The sequence below is a fragment of the Sinohyriopsis cumingii genome, chromosome 12 (genome assembly GCF_028554795.1).
Source record: "Sinohyriopsis cumingii isolate HCF-2022 chromosome 12, ASM2855479v2, whole genome shotgun sequence".
Taxonomy (NCBI): Eukaryota; Metazoa; Mollusca; class Bivalvia; order Unionida; family Unionidae; genus Sinohyriopsis; species Sinohyriopsis cumingii.
This window is the reverse complement of record NC_142972.1, coordinates 11,403,200-11,421,139: the sequence shown is the minus strand read 5'-3', so window position 1 is coordinate 11,421,139 and position 17,940 is coordinate 11,403,200. Positions and strand designations below refer to the sequence as shown.

The 17,940-nt window shown below is 35.9% G+C and overlaps 1 protein-coding gene across 4 annotated transcripts in view; it reads left to right on the top strand.

The window, feature by feature from the left end:
* Positions 1 to 17,940, top strand: part of LOC149786006 (protein DOP1A-like) — a 153,045-nt gene that overhangs the window by 29,864 nt on the left and 105,241 nt on the right. For all 4 annotated transcript variants that reach the window (XR_016424855.1, XM_089976295.1, XM_089976294.1 and 1 more), the window contains exons 8-11: positions 3,699 to 3,964; positions 8,104 to 8,256; positions 8,796 to 8,899; positions 14,970 to 15,122. Coding sequence is in view for 3 of the 4 variants with exons in the window: in XM_089976295.1 (XP_089832421.1) it covers positions 3,699 to 3,964; positions 8,104 to 8,256; positions 8,796 to 8,899; positions 14,970 to 15,122 (676 nt within the window). In the remaining variant the exon portion in view is untranslated. The remainder of the gene's footprint in view (positions 1 to 3,698; positions 3,965 to 8,103; positions 8,257 to 8,795; positions 8,900 to 14,969; positions 15,123 to 17,940) is intronic.

Sequence of the window (17,940 nt, the reverse complement as noted above, 5' to 3'; positions counted from 1 at the left end):
TGTCACATGGGAAAATAAGGAGAGTGATACCTTTACAAGCTAAAAGGGATTAAGGTCAGACATTCACTGGAAGATGTTGAACTCTACATGGCACTGAACAAGTACATGTACTAAGTTTGTGGCTCAATCAAGGATTGTCAACTCAAACCAAGCAAGGTTTGCCTTTGCAAGCCAATGGCTTATCAGGTCACTGGCAGAAAACTTTCAGTTGGAAATAAAAGATCTGACTTCAGAAAAAAGAAATACAACTTAAATCAAAATTTTTTGTATTGCATCAAACAGTGGTTATACAGCGAAACTCAAAATTAATACAAATACAGGTTGTTCTGACCTGCACAAAATATAGAAGCAATATACATGCTAGTAAACACCAATGGTAAATAGCATTGATTGATAGTTCACTGTGAGGTGGGTAGGGGTAGTATTTAATTTAAAATCCAGCTTTAATTTTAACATAGACTATACATTTTTTGCAAATATAAAAAATGTGTTTTTAAACATAAATTATAATTTGTGAATTCCACCAGATAGTTGTTAGTTACATTCTACTTTCTTGTGTATGTAAGAGTAGTGTCTGCATTCATGTTGCTACCACAGTGATCATAGCTAATAGATTGATCACAGTCATCATGGCAAGTAGATTGATCACAGTGATTGTGGCCAGTTGATTGATCATAGTGATCATGGCCAGTAGTTTTATCACAGTGATCATGGCCAGTAGGTTGATCACAGTGATCATAATCAGTCTATTGATCACAGTGATCATGGCCAGTCAGTTGATCACAGTGATCATAGCCAATAGATTGATCACAGTGACCATAATCAGTCTATTTGTCACAGTCATCATGTCCAGTTGATTGATCAGTCATCATGATCAGTTGATTGATCACAGTCATTATGGCCAGTAGATTGATTGCAGTGATCTAGCCAGTAGATTGATCATAGTGATTATGGCCAGTAGATTGATTGCAGTGATCCTAGCCAGTAGATTGATCATAGTGATTATGGCCAGTAGATTGATTGCAGTGATCCTAGCCAGTAGATTGATCATAGTGATTATGGCCAGTAGATTGATTGCAGTGATCCTAGCCAGTAGATTGATCATAGTGATTATGGCCAGTAGATTGATTGCAGTGATCCTAGCCAGTAGATTGATCATAGTGATTATGGCCAGTAGATTGATCACAGTCATTATGGCCAGTAGATTGATTGCAGTGATCCTAGCCAGTAGATTGATCATAGTGATTATGGCCAGTAGATTGATTGCAGTGATCCTGGCCAGTCAGAGCTTGTTGAGGTTAAGTTTGATATTGCAAGAATACAACATCAACATTAGGCACTTCAAGGAAAAAGAAAATTTAATCACAGATGCATTTTCTTGTGTATAGGAGTTTATATTGCATTATTCTGCATACTTTTTTGTACATTCATTATACATCTTCCTATGTAACTTCATTATTAGTATTTTTTTGTTTGCATAAATCTTTCTTTTCCTTATGATGGGAGTTGTTATGTATTCTATAATTTCTGTAAATTATATTCATGACTTTAAATTGTAGTGATTATCTTTAGTTGAAATTCCATACATACATACATAGGTTCTATTTTAAGACCTTAAGAGCACATGATCTATAGATTCTTTCTTATGTGTTTACATTTATAATAATATAATTATTAGTAAATATGTTGACAAGATTTGAGCTGTTTTCCATTGGACAGGTTGGTCAGGTAGGTTCTTAGAAGAATTAAGTTATTTTCCATTGGTTGGGTTACATAATTTGAGTTGTTTTATGATGTTGGATTTTTGCAATTGGTCACATAATAAGTTGGGCTAAAATGCTTGTTGTACCTTTTATGCCTGTATATAAGTACTTGTCATTGGACAATTTTCTCATTCTTACATCAAGTCTACCAACATATTTTTTAAAATTGTATTTAGATATTATTTGAGAGAAAGCATTTGTTTGGATTATTCACTGGAAATAGAAAGTGCTTATTGGACTATAATATTATTCAGGGACTATTGTGAATTATTCAGAAGGATTCTGTACAATGCCATTTTGACATGTTAGGACTGGGGGTAGACCATTATATTCTTGGATCTGAAATTTAAATGGAATATTTCATTCCTTTTGGGCATTAATATAATTTTTTTCTGGATTATTTTAGATTCAAACATACCATAAGTTCCTCTTAAATTTTCATATTTTTGATAATTAAATTGTTTATTAAGTTTTACAAAACTTGTTTGTGTTGCTTTTTTCTGTGCATTGTTTATGACCATAGAGGTGATTGTATGTTCACACTGATAATAACTGATAATGTCATATACCAGTGTCCTCAACTCAGGTAGGTACCTGCTGATAATGTCATATAACAGTGTCCCCAACACAGGTAGGTACATGCTGATAATGTCATATGACAGTGTCCTTTATACAGTTATGTACTCACTGATTATGTCATAAACATCATCCCAACACAGGTATGTACACAGGGATAATGTCATAAACAGTGTCCTCAGCATAGGTATGTACACACTGATAATGTCTTAAATGTATCCACAGCACAGGTATGTACACAGTGATAATGTCTTAAACAGTGTCCTCAGTATGGGCATGTACACATTGATAATATCAAACGCTGTTTCCATAGCTCATATATTTACACAATGATAATGTCTTAAACAGTGTCCTCAGCACATGTATGTACACACTGATAATGCTTTAAACGTGTCCTCTGCACATGTATGTATATGCTGATAATGTCTTAAATGTGTCTTCAGCACAAGTATGTAAACACTGATAATGCCTTAAACATGTCCTCAGCACAAGTATGTACACACTGGTAATGCCTTAAACATGTCCTCACCACATGTATGTACACACTGATAATGCCTTAAACATGGCCTCAGCATGTGTATGTACACCCTGATAATGCCTTAAACATATCCTCAGCACATGTATGTACACACTGATAATGCCTTAAACATGTCCTTAGCATGTGTATGTACGCACTGATAATGCCTTAAACAGTGTCATCAGCACATGTATGTAAACACTGATAATGCTTTAAATGCGTCCTCTGCACATGTATGTATACACTGATAATGTCTTAAACGTGTCCTAGGCACAAGTATGTACACACTGATAATTCCTTAAACATGTCCTCAGCCTGTGTATGTACACACTGATAATGCCTTAAACAGTGTCCTCAGGATGTGTATGTACACACTGGAAATGTCGAGAACTCTTCACTTTGGTGGTTCATTTTCTCTCTCCAAATATAGTCATACCCAATAAAGTACATATAAGGTCCATTTACTATTTATGAGAATGTTTTTTGTTGCCATTTGGCATGCTGGTATTAAGACGTGTGTTATGATGGAAAATTCTTTGTTAGTTTCATCCAAAACATGTGTGTGCTAATTGAGATATACATAGCAATATAATGTCTTGCTGAGTTTGCAAAGTCACATGTCACACTAGATAGAATCAACTTAATTTTGTCTTTCTGAGTTTGCAAAGTCACATGTCACACTAACTATAATCAACTTAATTTTGCCTTGCTTACTTTGCAAAGTCACATGTCACACTAGCTAAAATCAACTTAATTATGTCTTTCTGACTTTGCAAAATCACATTTGTCACACCAGATGTGACCACCTTAATTATGTTGACATTCTTTGTTTTATTCAATAGAGGACATCACAGTGCTGCCAAATTGGTTGGAGGATCTGCTGACCTGTAGTTGTTTTGTGGACAACTTTCAGATCCAGAGCTCTGCTATAACGACAACACTTGATCTCATCATTCTCACACAGTCCATACAGATGGAAAACAGCACCCCACCACCTCATGACCAGCGAATGTCCAGTAGTGGAGAAGGCACTGTGTCAGTTATGATCCTGCCTACTCTTCACCCAAAGCACCTCAAGTACCTTAGTGATCACATGATGTTTTTCAAGGTACAGTCTTTTTATGCAATATTTTGTATGTACAGTTTCATATTTTGGATTATGTTTTTATAATTTGACTTTAAGGTGTGAGATAAATAATTTCATCCAAATAACTGACTGCTCCGGGGGCCCAGAGTGGCTGAGTGGTCTAAAGCACTCTCCGTTACAGATCACTGCCATCTCACCTCTGTCTGCGTGGGTTCGAGTCTCGGATTCAGCTAATGTGGGTATGTGAGAAAGCTTGCCAGTAGCTTCTCATGGGTTGGTGGTTCTTTCCGGGTTTTCCCAGGTTCTTCCTCCACCATTAATATTATCCACCATGTGTAGCCTATCGTTGCTGAAAAATGGCGTTAAATCCTACAACAACAACAAAAACAACTGACTGCTCTGATGACCTAATGGTTAGAGCATCTGACTCAGATGCAGGAGGTCAGCGGGTTTGAAACCTGGCCAAGTCACACCAAAGACTTTTAAAAAATGGTACTAACAGCTGCCTCACTAGGCGCTCAGTATTAAGAGGTTAGTGTTAGGACTGGTTGACCTGGTATCAAGATAATGTAACTGGTGAGACATCATGCTGCAAGTCTGTGGCATGATGCCCCAGTGCTAGAGATCACTTTAAACTGCCACACTGCATATATTTTAGCGATATGACTGAAAAATTGTTAAAGCTACATGAAAAATCTAAACCACACATTCAACCAAATTACTGCATATTAAAAGAATTTCCGAGAATCACTTCAGGTAAATCATGTGAATTGAATTTAAGATCAGAATAAGATAGAATGCAAATATGATAACCATATTGAATGTTTTAAGTCTTTTCTACACATCAGATGTTTATTGTTTCATGTAAACATATTTCCTATCAGACTGATTCCTAATATAGACAGAATTATTTTGGTAACAATTCATTTCATCAGCACAGTATTTGTCATGCACTAGAAAATCCACGTTTCATCAGCACAGTGTTTATCATGCACTAGAAAATCCAGATTTCATCAGCACAGTGTTAGTCATGCACTAGAAAATCCACATTTCATCAGCACAGTGTTTGTCATGCACTAGAAAATCCACATTTCATCAGCACAGTATTTGTCATGCACTAGAAAATCCACATTTCATCAGCACAGTATTTGTCATGTGCTAGAAAATCCACATTTCATCAGCACAGTATTTGTCATGCACTAGAAAATCCATATTTCATCAGCACAGTGTTAGTCATGCACTAGAAAATCCACATTTCATCAGCACAGTGTTTGTCATGCACTAGAAAATCCACATTTCGTCAGCACAGTATTTGTCATGCACTAGAAAATCCACATTTCATCAGCACAGTATTTGTCATGCACTAGAAAATCCACATTTCATCAGCACAGTATTTGTCATGCACTAGAAAATCCACATTTCATCAGCACAGTATTTGTCATGCACTAGAAAATCCACATTTCATCAGCACAGTGTTTGTCATGCACAAGAAAGTATAGAGTAATTTTCCACATTTGGGTTTTAAAAAGTATTACATTCAGTAATTTAATTTAAAACAAAGTTTGTTCTAAATCCTATAATTAGGATTCCTAATTGGTCTCTTTTTGATATTATGTAGACAAATGTTGCATAAGGCAAGAAAGAGAGGTCTGTTTCCTCATTTGTCTGTTTTTGTCTGTCTATCCATAATTCCAGCAGGTATTAAGTTTTACTCATAGATTTTTTTTTGGGCAAGACCTCCTGTTTTTATTGCTGTAGCTTCATCATATTCGGCACACTTTTTCAAGTGAGCGGAGAGGGAGAGAATAAAGTGCAATGGAATACATCATTTTATAGTTGTGCTTGTGAACAGGGTCACTTTCCCTCAAGAATATGCCATGAAATCATCTCAATAGCACCTTCAGTCCTCTCACTGAGATCAGATAGCTTTTGGAAGAGCCTTCTTGCTTGGCTTATGGTGGGTGTTCCCTTGCATACATGAATGATGATTTGTACAGTTGCCAAAACAGCTGCTGAGGTGCTCACTACCTGTAAAGTACTCCTAGAAGCCAACCGTTTTTGACTTCCTCAGAATTGACTGTTACACTTCAAGCTCCTAGAGTGAATGCATGTCATTCATGGCAGGGGATGCTATCAGGAAAAGGCATAATCATTCTCTCCAATGCATCTCCACTGTTGCAAATTATTTCAATAGGAAGGTTGGGAGGGACAAATCTCCAGACCACAGACCTTTGCCTCCTTTCTGGAGATTTCTCAGGTGGTGTCATCAACATCAGATCCACATTCAAGTCTGTCACACTGGTAGATTTATTAGCAGACTAATTATCTTTCAGAATCAACAAATCCAAACTGAATGATTGAGTCACCCCTCTGTCAAATCTGTACCAGGTGTGGCTGACTGTCTGAGGATCTTTTGGTCACAGTGTGGAATGTAAAGCTGTAAACTTCTGTTTCACAAAGACCAGGGTAGTTGACACTTTTTCCTTATATTAGAATGCACCAACAACTCTTGATTCTAAAAATCATGAAGCATGTTTAGGTCATATGAAACAAGTCATTATGGGTAAACATTTCTTAGAAGTGATGGACATAATAGCTCAGGTGAAAAGCCTCAACACTCTAAAAGTGTATGAGAGAAAGTGGAAAGTTTTTACTCACAGTAGCGCAAGTGGGAACACATCAAACTCCACCAAGCCAAGATCACTATCTGCATCAATCTACTGGCCAAGGATCTCTCTCACCTTCTGGTGATCTTTTACCTATAATCATCGAACACTTTGGTCCAGTGCCTGAAAGGAATCAACTGCAGGTTATGACCTGGTTGAATGAGGCATTGTTAGTTCACCTCTGGCATAAAAATTGCTTCCGAGTCACTCCAGCCCAAAACAGTAGGTAGCATCAGTGAGATGCATGCCTTGTCAGTCAGTCTGAATTATATGTTAACTGTTGCAATGGTTTGATTTCACTCAGCCTCATCTCTCATGGCCAATGGAAGACCTCATTTATGTAAGTCTTTGAAAGGAGAATAGCAGGGATCAAGCTAGATTTGAATTTTAAGGAGAAGTGACTTTTTCCTTTTGTACAGAACAGGGAGAAGTGAGAGCTGAACAGAGAGGAGGGGGAGCAAAGCAAAGAACAATGCACTGTGTAGGTGTGGGGGTGGGGGCATTCTTTTATTTGAATTATGCTCTCTGTTTCCTAGTATGCATATTTGCATTTCACACTGGATTTAAGGAATGTTATTTTCAAGTAAAAAAGTTTCTGAGTTTAATGTATAAAAGAGAACAATAGAAGGTATGCATTGTAATGAATTTTAACAGTAACTAGATTTCATTATTGTAATTGCAAGTTAGTAAAAATGTTTAATCAACTACCCTTAATCAAGATTTTTTTTTCTTTCTGAAAGATTTCTTAACTTTTTAGAAACAACCCCAGTATGATGTACATGAGAGCAAATACACAAGTGTCTTCAGATCATACCATTTGTCCTAATTTCTTTGTTGGCAATAAAACATTTTCATAACTATTCATAGACAAAATGCTGCATAAAATTACAGACATTGCTCCTTTAATGTTGGTATTTAAACTAAAATGTCTTTGCAACTGAATCGACACAGACATGTGAATACATCTGTTTTTTAGAAAGAGGGGTTTTCATAGTGTAACCACTACTTTATAACTTCATTACAATGGTCCATTGATAGGATTGCAAATGTAAGGTTTTATTATTTGTCTACATACTTGTAGTAATGTTATGCATTGGTTAAATAGTATTTGCTTTGCTGCTTTTTTCTGTATTTTCACTAAAATGGGTTGTCAGATAACAACTTTGACCAGTTGGTGTCTAGGAAGATAGTTTGAAGTTTAACATGCATAAGCATTATTTATGGTAATGTTTCTGAATACAGGGTTATCAGAAAATAGGTAGGTAGTATTGACCAAGGGGGTGGGGTAACAGCAGTGTTCGGCAGAGGTTGAGAGAATTTGTGAAAGCCCTGATCAAGTTCATGTGGTAAATTTCCAAAAGCTTGTGAGGCAAATGTTTCCATGGGTCATAAAATATCCATAAAAAAAGAAAAGACAAAAGGTTAATGGCCAACAAGCCAGAATACAACAATATACATCATGAATGAGACAATACATTTTGTATTTTTTTAAAGTTATCAGCAAAGATCCTGTGGAACTATCTTGGAGATGAGACAGCTTTCTACCACCAGCAGACAGTTAAGCTTTTCCACACCCTTCATCAGGTGGTGCCACATGCATGGGTCTGTGAAAATGTCATTGGACAGTCATTGGTTTCAGAAAATGAAGTAAGTCCTAAATCACTTGAGAAGGACTTGAACTTTAATATCAGATGAAGATATAACTGTCATTTGGAAAAAAGAAGAATGATGAGAACTAACATTATTCTTATAAGTAAAATGTATGGCATACTTGAATACTAAGACTGTATTTTGTTATTACTATGACTATGATTTGTTACTAAGACTATATTTTGTTTATACGATGCCATTATTTTTTTCATACTACGCCATTATTTTTTTCATACTATGCCATTATTTTGTTATTGCTAGGCAGTTATTTAATTTATGCTATGTCATTATTTTGTTTATGCTAGGTCATTATTTGGTTTATGCTAAGTCATAATTTAGTTAAGACAAAGCACATGCAAGAAAACTGTTATCTGAACTAATTTTGGTAAATGTAAACAGTTTGACATTAATGCAGTTTATGAGTATACTGAATGAATAACTTGCATAATCCTAAAATTGACTTTGAAATTCAAGGCTATAAAAATAGAATAAAAGAATGTTTATGACTATACTTATTATTTCCATTGCTTCTTCAGGTTGAGAGAATAGAGTCTTTCAAGAAATTCACAATTCTTTGGCATCTTACCAGAGATATCAAAGCTGAGATCATACCAGGAAAACCACTGAGGACATATGAAAGGTAGGGTCAATAGGAAATCATACCAGGAAAACCACTGAGGACATATGAAAGGTAGGGTCAACAGGAAATCATACCAGGAAAACCACTGAGGATATATGAAAGGTAGGGTCAGTAGAAAATCATACCAGGAAAACCACTGAGGACATATGAAAGGTAGGGTCAATAGGAAATCATACAAGAAAAACCTCTTGGGCATGTGAAAAATAGAATTAAAAGATCTTGCCGCAAAAACCCATCTGGACATGTTAGAGGTAAGGTTATAAGTAGATATGGCAAGAAAACCCTTCTGTGCAGGTGAGAGAAAGGTTTAAAGAAAGTCTGACCAGGAAAATCCCTCAAGACATGCAATAGGCTGTGTTAAAAGATGTACAGTGATCCCTGTTTTGAATGGCCTCACCCACTTTTTACAGCCAGAACCCTTAGGTACTGAAAAGTTTTTGTTAAAAAGTACTTTAGTAGGATTACTAAATTCAACACATTGATGTTTGTTCCAACAGGACATATGAAAGGTAGAGTTAAAAGAGGATCATACCAGTAAATGCCTCCAAGGACATGAGAAAAGTGGAGTTAAAAAATCAAAACCTCTCAGGGCATGTGAAATACTGAGTTAAAAGATCAAAACCCCTCAGGGCATATGAAATACTGAGTTAAAAGATCAAAACCTTCAGGGCATATGAAATACTGAGTTAAAAGATCAAAACCTCTCAGGGCAAATTAAATACTGAGTTAAAAGATCAAAACCCCTCAGTGCATATGAAATACTGAGTTAAAAGTTCAAAACCCCTCAGTGCATATGAAATACTGAGTTAAAAGATCAAAACCCCTCAGGGCATATGAAATACTGAGTTAAAAGATCAAAACCTCTCAGGGCAAATGAAATACTGAGTTAAAAGTTCAAAATCCCTCAGTGCATATGAAATACTGAGTTAAAAGATCAAAACCCCTCAGGGCATATGAAATACTGAGTTAAAAGATCAAAACCTCTCAGGGCAAATGAAATACTGAGTTAAAAGTTCAAAACCCCTCAGTGCATATGAAATACTGAGTTAAAAGTCAAAATCCTTCAGGGCATCGGAAATACTGAGTTAAAGATCAAAACCCCTCAGTGCATATGAAATATTGAGCTAAAAGTTCAAAACCCCTCAGTGCATATGAAATACTGAGTTAAAAGATCAAAACCCTTCAGGGCATAGAAAATACTGAGTTAAAGATCAAAACCCCTCAGTGCATATGAAATACTGAGTTAAAAGATCAAAACCCCTCAGGGCATATGAAATACTGAGTTAAAAGTTCAAAACCCCTCAGTGCATATGAAATACTGAGTTAAAAGTTCAAAACCCCTCAGTGCAAATGAAATACTGAGTTAAAAGTTCAAAACCCCTCGGGGCAAATGAAATACTGAGTTAAAAGATCAAAACCCCTCAGGGCATATGAAATACTGAGTTAAAAGTTCAAAACCCCTCAGTGCATATGAAATACTGAGTTAAAAGATCAAAAACCCCCAGTGCATATGAAATACTGAATTAAAAGTTCAAAACCCCTAATACTGAGTTAAAAGATCAAAACCCCTAATACTGAGTTAAAAGGAAAAAAACAATCCTAGTCAAGGAAAACAAAAACTTTTGATGATGTTTTAGTTGCATCTGATGATTAAGATGTATCATACACCAAAGCTAGGTTTGTTTCTGCAGCCTACATTATTTGGTTAATTTATAACACTTAAAGGTAATTACTCAGGCCACAGAAAGGGAGAGAAGTCTCTTGTGAGCTCCAAAATTTTTTAAACTGAAGTTTTTCATAATATTTCAATTTTCATAAATTTTGTTACTGCCACATATCATGTAAGCTTATAGTATGGTCTTGCATCTGCCATGTGTAAGCTTGTGTTATGGTCCTGCATCAGCCATGTGTAAGCTTGTGGTATGGTCTTGCATCAGCCATGTGTAAGCTTGTGGTATGGTCCTGCATCAGCCATGTGTAAGCTTGTGGTATGGTCCTGCATCAGCCATGTGTAAGCTTGTGGTATGGTCCTGCATCAGCCATGTGTAAGCTTGTGGTATGGTCCTGCATCAGCCATGTGTAAGCTTGTGGTATGGTCCTGCATCTGTCGTGTAAGTTTATGATATGGTCTTGCATCTATCGTATGTCTTGTGTAAGCTTATGGTATGGTCTTGCATTTACCATGTGTCATGTGTAAGCTTATGGTATGGTCAAACTGAACATTATCAAATTTAACAGTAAATATCCTGATATGAAGGTCCTTTGTGTTTTTAAAAATGATGTTGAGTTGCCATCATAAAATGTCCTTTTGGTAATATAAATGGAAACAAAATGTTAAGCAGTCTCTTCTGCATAACAAAATTTGATAGAAAGCATTCAGATGGAAAGCATCCAGGTGGAAATCATTCATATGGAAAGCATTCAGGTGGAAAACATTTGGGTGGAAAGCATTCAGGTGGAAAACATTTGGGTGGATAGCATTCAGATGGAAAGCATTTGGGTGGAAAGCATTCAGATGGAAATCATTGAGGTGGAAAGCATTCAAATGGAAAACATTTGGGTGGATAGCATTCAGATGGAAAGCATTTGGGTGGAAAGCATTCAGATGGAAAGCATTCAGGTGGAAAGCATTCAGGTGGAAAGCATTTGGAAAGGATTGAGGTGGAAAGCATTTGGAAAGCATTCAGATGGAAAGCATTCAGGTGGAAAACATTTGGGTGGAAAGCATTCAGATGGAAAGCATTCAGATGGACCTATCAGAGATTACTTGTAAGACAATAGCTAGGCATACTAGTGTGATATATTGGGTCAAATTCTGCTGCTGGAGAGTTCATGTTGCTAATTTGCATAGATAAAGTACAGAAAGCCAAATCATAAGTACAGTACATCAAAGAGACATGCTGATGATATTACATCATTGTGTTGAATGAGACTGTTGGAGCTAACTTTCATAAAGTTTGTGATCAGCGGCAACATTATTTTAAAGTTCGGATTTTACTCCATATATAAAAAACGCAAAACATAATTATTTCATTTGTCAGTATAATGTTCAGTTGGGATTCATTTTTGAAGGGTGCATTTCAGGAAGCAATATGCTGTCGACAAAGCAAGCAAAGCCCTACAAAAATAAACTGTGAAACTGCAAACTCGAGATGTAGTTTTAGTTTGTGAAGCACAGCACCACTGGGAGCATTTAATTTATTGCACATTCTGCAGACATATTACATTACTCATTCTGAAGTATGCGACATCCGTCAAAATAGGGGCACCATCTTTATGTACCATATTCGACTGAATGTTCTGATTAGTTATCTTTGTTCTCAATTCGGTATCTTAATCTTTTTAAAATACTTTTAACTGACCCTTGCTTTTCAGGATGACTTTAGCTATGACAGAGATTGATTGAGAGACAATAATAAGCATATGCTCGTGTTTGCACAGTTGATTTATGTTGGTAAAGCATTAACACCTGAACTTGACAGACATTTATTACTGTTGTATTACCTACAAAGACCCTTTTAGTTCAATATAACATGTTCTCACCCTTCCCATAATGAAATAATGTTCAATTTTTTAAAAGAGGCAAACAAATCGCATGATCTAACTGCATGAGATACAGTTCTGACAATACTAACGTTATGTACAACAATTAAGTTCTGACCAGGATTCGCTCTGAAAATTCTACAAGTAAGTTTGGAAAACAGTACCATCCAGTCTCCATTTGGTGCAAAGATGAACACCAAGAACATTTGCATTACTCTCAAACTCCCTATGGAACTATTGAAAGCAGCAAAGACTGCATCATATTAAGCATATATTTTGCCATCCAATGGATTTTAAAAACAGAAACTTGATGTATATTTTTATTTAATTTATAAGTGTATTAAGTGCTTGATTAAACAAATTTTTTTAATATTCTGATTTGAATTTCCAGACATTTTCTATAGGCTTAAATGAAAAGATAGGGTGTTTGGATGTGGAAGCAAACCCTCCCATCTGTTGGTGTGTTCAAGTCACCTCCCGTCCCTGACCGGTTTTGTTACTATTGTAACTTATCAGAGGGGATACTATGGGTTGATTCATTTGTTTGGCTCATCACTTTGTTATGTCAGTGTGAGGTTTATGTAGCCCTTTGTTAGCGGTGATGTCGGTACAGCTGGTATAGCTTCTTGTAAGGTCATGTGACTAGTGTTGTTGTGACCTACAGTTGTAGCATCTGGGTTCCGAAATATGATTTAAAGAGGGATATGAATAAAGAAATGACTAGCAAACTCTTATGAATTTTTAATTTGATTTACAGAAGTTTTGTTCTATAAAGTTAATTTCTGTACTGCAAAACATAGTACTGCCATGCTGTTGTATTAGACAAAGAGCACTTCAGTTTATGATGAGATCGATCTTCTTTTTTCTGCTGTCACTTCAAGATATTCGGCTACCTAAATTTGTGATCTTGACATGTCGTGCTAAAGATTGGTGATGTTTAAATTTGAAATTGCAGTACATGCATTGGTTATTCATTTTTCTGTGTAGTGGTTGCATAGAAGAGCAATTGCATCATAATTTGTGATGCAATTTGAAGCTGGGGCAGTATCTTGATTTTCTCAGAAGAGTGGAATATTCCAGCATAATGATTGGTTTCCTCAGAAGAGTGGAATATTCCAGCATGAATATTGATTTCCTAAGAAGAGTGGAATATTCCAGCATAATGATTGGTTTTCTCAGAAGAGTGGAATATTCCAGCATAATGATTGATTTCCTAAGAAGAGTGGAATATACCAGCATGATGATTGATTTCCTAAGAAGAGTGGAATATTCCAGCTTAATGACTATGGGGCCAATACATCCTAGTTTGCATTAAGTTAAAAATGCCTGTACTGCTATTTAGATCAAGATGTTAATCCCTACTGGCTGTAGAGTATGTAATTGGTATTATATCCAGTAAAGTTCTGTAGAGTATGTAATTGGTATTATATCCAATAAAGTTCAGTAGAGTATGTAATTGGTATTATATCCAATAAAGTTCTCTATCTTACCTAAATGTAGTGCTACTGGAGAGGTCTGGATCATATTAAAAAATTTCTATTATCTGATATTTAACACTATCTATGTTGTAGTCAGATACCTTAAAATGCTTAAACACCAGGAATATTTATGATTATGGATATCCCTTGAGTGCTCTTTTATTCTCAATTGAAATTGCCTTTTAGTCTCACCTATATATATATATATATATATATATATATATATATATATATATATATATATATATTGCAAGTGAGTAAATAGATGACAATGCATGTGGTACAGTGTCCTCTTAGTTTTGAGGCTTCTAGAAGGATAGTGTTCCAATCACTGACGAAATCCAGATAATTAGTGAATCTCTGGCATAGATTAATTTCTAATCCTCTAGCATTTTTCCATTTAAGGCCACACTCTAGGAGGTAGTCAGACACCTTTTTTAATTTCACATGTTTGGAAAGAAGTTTTCTCGCTTCTTTATAAAGCGGAATTGATTGGGATGGTAGTAGCATATGCTTCACTTCTGGGCATTCTGTAAATAGTTCTTCCAGTTTTCTCTTTTTTGGTCACCTGAGACCTAATCAAAATATGTATATCTACTGTCCATATATGTTTACCTTATTTTGTACCATTTCTTTAGCAACTTCACAATACATGTAGTTATACCATCATTCATCAGAACTTTATCCAATTCTGTGCACCATGGTCAAGTTTGCCAAGTAACAAGGAATTCCCATGGTGATTTTGTCAGGATTGTTTTGAACAGAAGAAGTTTACAGTCATTGGCATTGTTCTGGAAAGTAACCCCTAATTGTTGAGAACTTTATGCTTTGATAGTGGTCTTTAAGAACACTTTAGTACCAAATTTAGTTATGATTAAAATAGTAGTATTAAATTTATTAACTCAGACATGTGTGGGGAAAGAAACTGAAATATATTTAACATTTGTGTCAGATAAATGTCATTATGGAAAGATTTTATTCTTTTACTGGATTGAAGTTATACACACAAAGAAAATCTGTTCTGATTGGGTATCTGTTGGTGATTTCAGGTCTATGTTTGTAGTGCTAGACAGTCTAAAAGTGGAGGCCAGTCCTGTAAAGATACTGGCGGCCACATGGTTAACACATGTAGTGCAACATGGAGACATCAGCAGAGTTATGGAACCATTCCTCCTGATGTTACTACACCCAGATACAGCAAGGTAACTATCGTTAACATTAAGTTACAGTTCTTTGGTCTCAAACAATATGTTGTTTTCCATATTACTTTTTTAAAATCAATTCCAGAATTTAAAAAATGAAAACACAAAATCTGAGTTCATATCTGTTACTGTGATGGTTTATTTTATTTCAAATAAACTTGATTGATGAAATGTTTGTTTGTTAGCTCTACTGGTCACACACCAGAAGAGCTTTTAAACTGACCTTTTGTCCATCATCTGCCATCCATCTGTCCATTAGCACATGTTAGTTATCTCTCCTCTTAAACTACTGGAAGGATTGTCATGTGAAACTTTACACACACATTCATCCTATGGTCTAGTTAGTCCTAAATGAAAATGGTGTTCAGACATTAAATATGGCCATCTTTGTAAATCATTTTATCACTAATCCTCCTAAATAAATGGTCATACTGAAATGTGTATTTTACTGAAAGACTTCTTATGATGTCTAGCTGGTCCTAAATGAAAATGGTGCTAATGTGAAGTCTAGTATGACTGCTACAGCAGGCATTTTGCAAATCTTGTTAACACCATTTCTCCTAAATGGAGAGTCCTGTTAGCATGGTGTTTTTACCAGAAGACTTCTTTTGATGCCCAGTTTTTGGTCCAAAATGAAAATAGATTGGATATGAGGTCTAATAATAATAAGTTTTAAAATGATATCTACTTTGTCCTAAATGAAAACATGTCCAAAATGAAAATGGTGCCAAGCTGACATTCACTATGACCACCACAGCAGCAAAAGTTTGGAATCTTGTTATCACTGAATATCAGAAATGGTTTCAGTACTCAGCAGTTAAAAGGAATGAATGGCCTTATCTTGAATTCTGGGAAATTCTTTTTGCCAAGTAGAGTGTCAGTCCTTTCAAGGGACTCTTGTCTTTAAGGTATATTTTACAGCTTTATCTGTATTGAATGTACGTGCATTAAAGTTTTCTATCTATGTCATCTATGGACCGCTCCGGTGGCCTAGTGGTTAGAGCATCTGCCTCGAATGCGGGAGGTCATGGGTTCGAACCCCAGCTGAGTCATACCAAAGACTTACAAAACTGGTACTAACAGCTGCCTCACTTGGCGCACAGCATTAAGAGGTTAGTGTTAGGACTGGTCGGCCCGGTGTCAGGATAATGTGACTGGGTGGGACATCATGCTACATGTCTGCGGCATGATGCCCCAGTGCTAGACACCACTATAAACTGCCACATTGCAGACATCATAGCGATATGACTGAAATGTTAAAGCTACGTTAAAAATCCAAATCACATCACATCACAACACACTATGCCATCTATACCCATTCTCAGCATTCAACATCTATACCCATTATCAGCATTCAACATCTATACCCATTATCAGCATTCATCATCTATACCCATTATCGGCATTCAACATCTATACCCATTATCAGCATTCAACATCTATACCCATTATCAGCATTCAACATTTATACCCATTATGAGCATTCAACGTCTATACCCATTATCAACATTCAGCATCTATACCCATTATCAACATTCATCATCTATACCCATTATCAGCATTCAGCATCTATACCCATTATCAGCATTCAGCATTTATACCCATTATCAGCATTCAACATCTATACCCATTATCAGCATTCATCATCTATACCCATTATCAGCATTCAACATCTATACCCATTATCAACATTCAGCATATATACCCATTATCAGCATTCAGCATCTATACCCATTATCAGCATTCATCATCTATACCCATTATCAGCATTCAACATCTATACCCATTATCAGCATTCAGCATCTATACCCATTATCAGCATTCAACATCTATACCCATTATCAGCATTCATCATCTATACCCATTATCAGCATTCATCATCTATACCCATTATCAGCATTCATCATCTATACCCATTATCAGCATTCATCATCTATACCCATTATCAGCATTCATCATCTATACCCATTATCAGCATTCATCATCTATACCCATTATCAGCATTCAACATTTATACCCATTATCAGCATTCAACATCTATACCCATTATCAGCATTCATCATCTATACCCATTATCAGCATTCATCATCTATACCCGTTATCAGCATTCATCATCAATACCCATTATCAGCATTCAGCATCTATACCCATTATCAGCATTCAACATCTATACCCATTATCAGCATTCAGCATCTATACCCATTATCAGCATTCAGCATCTATACCCATTATCAGCATTCATCATCTATACCCATTATCAGCATTCAACATCTATACCCATTATCAGCATTCATCATCTATACCCATTATCAGCATTCATCATCTATACCCATTATCAGCATTCATCATCTATACCCATTATCAGCATTCATCATCTATACCCATTATCAGCATTCAGCATCTATACCCATTATCAGCATTCAACATCTATACCCATTATCAGCATTCAACATCTATACCCATTATCAGCATTCAACATCTATACCCATTATCAGCATTCAACATTTATACCCATTATCAGCATTCAGCATATATACCCATTATCAGCATTCAACATCTATACCCATTATCAGCATTCAGCATATATACCCATTATCAGCATTCAGCATCTATACCCATTATCAGCATTCAGCATCTATACCCAATATCAGCATTCATCATCTATACCCATTATCAGCATTCAGCATCTATACCCATTATCAGCATTCAGCATATATACCCATTATCAGCATTCAGCATCTATACCCATTATCAGCATTCAACATCTATACCCATTATCAGCATTCAACATTTATACCCATTATCAGCATTCAGCATA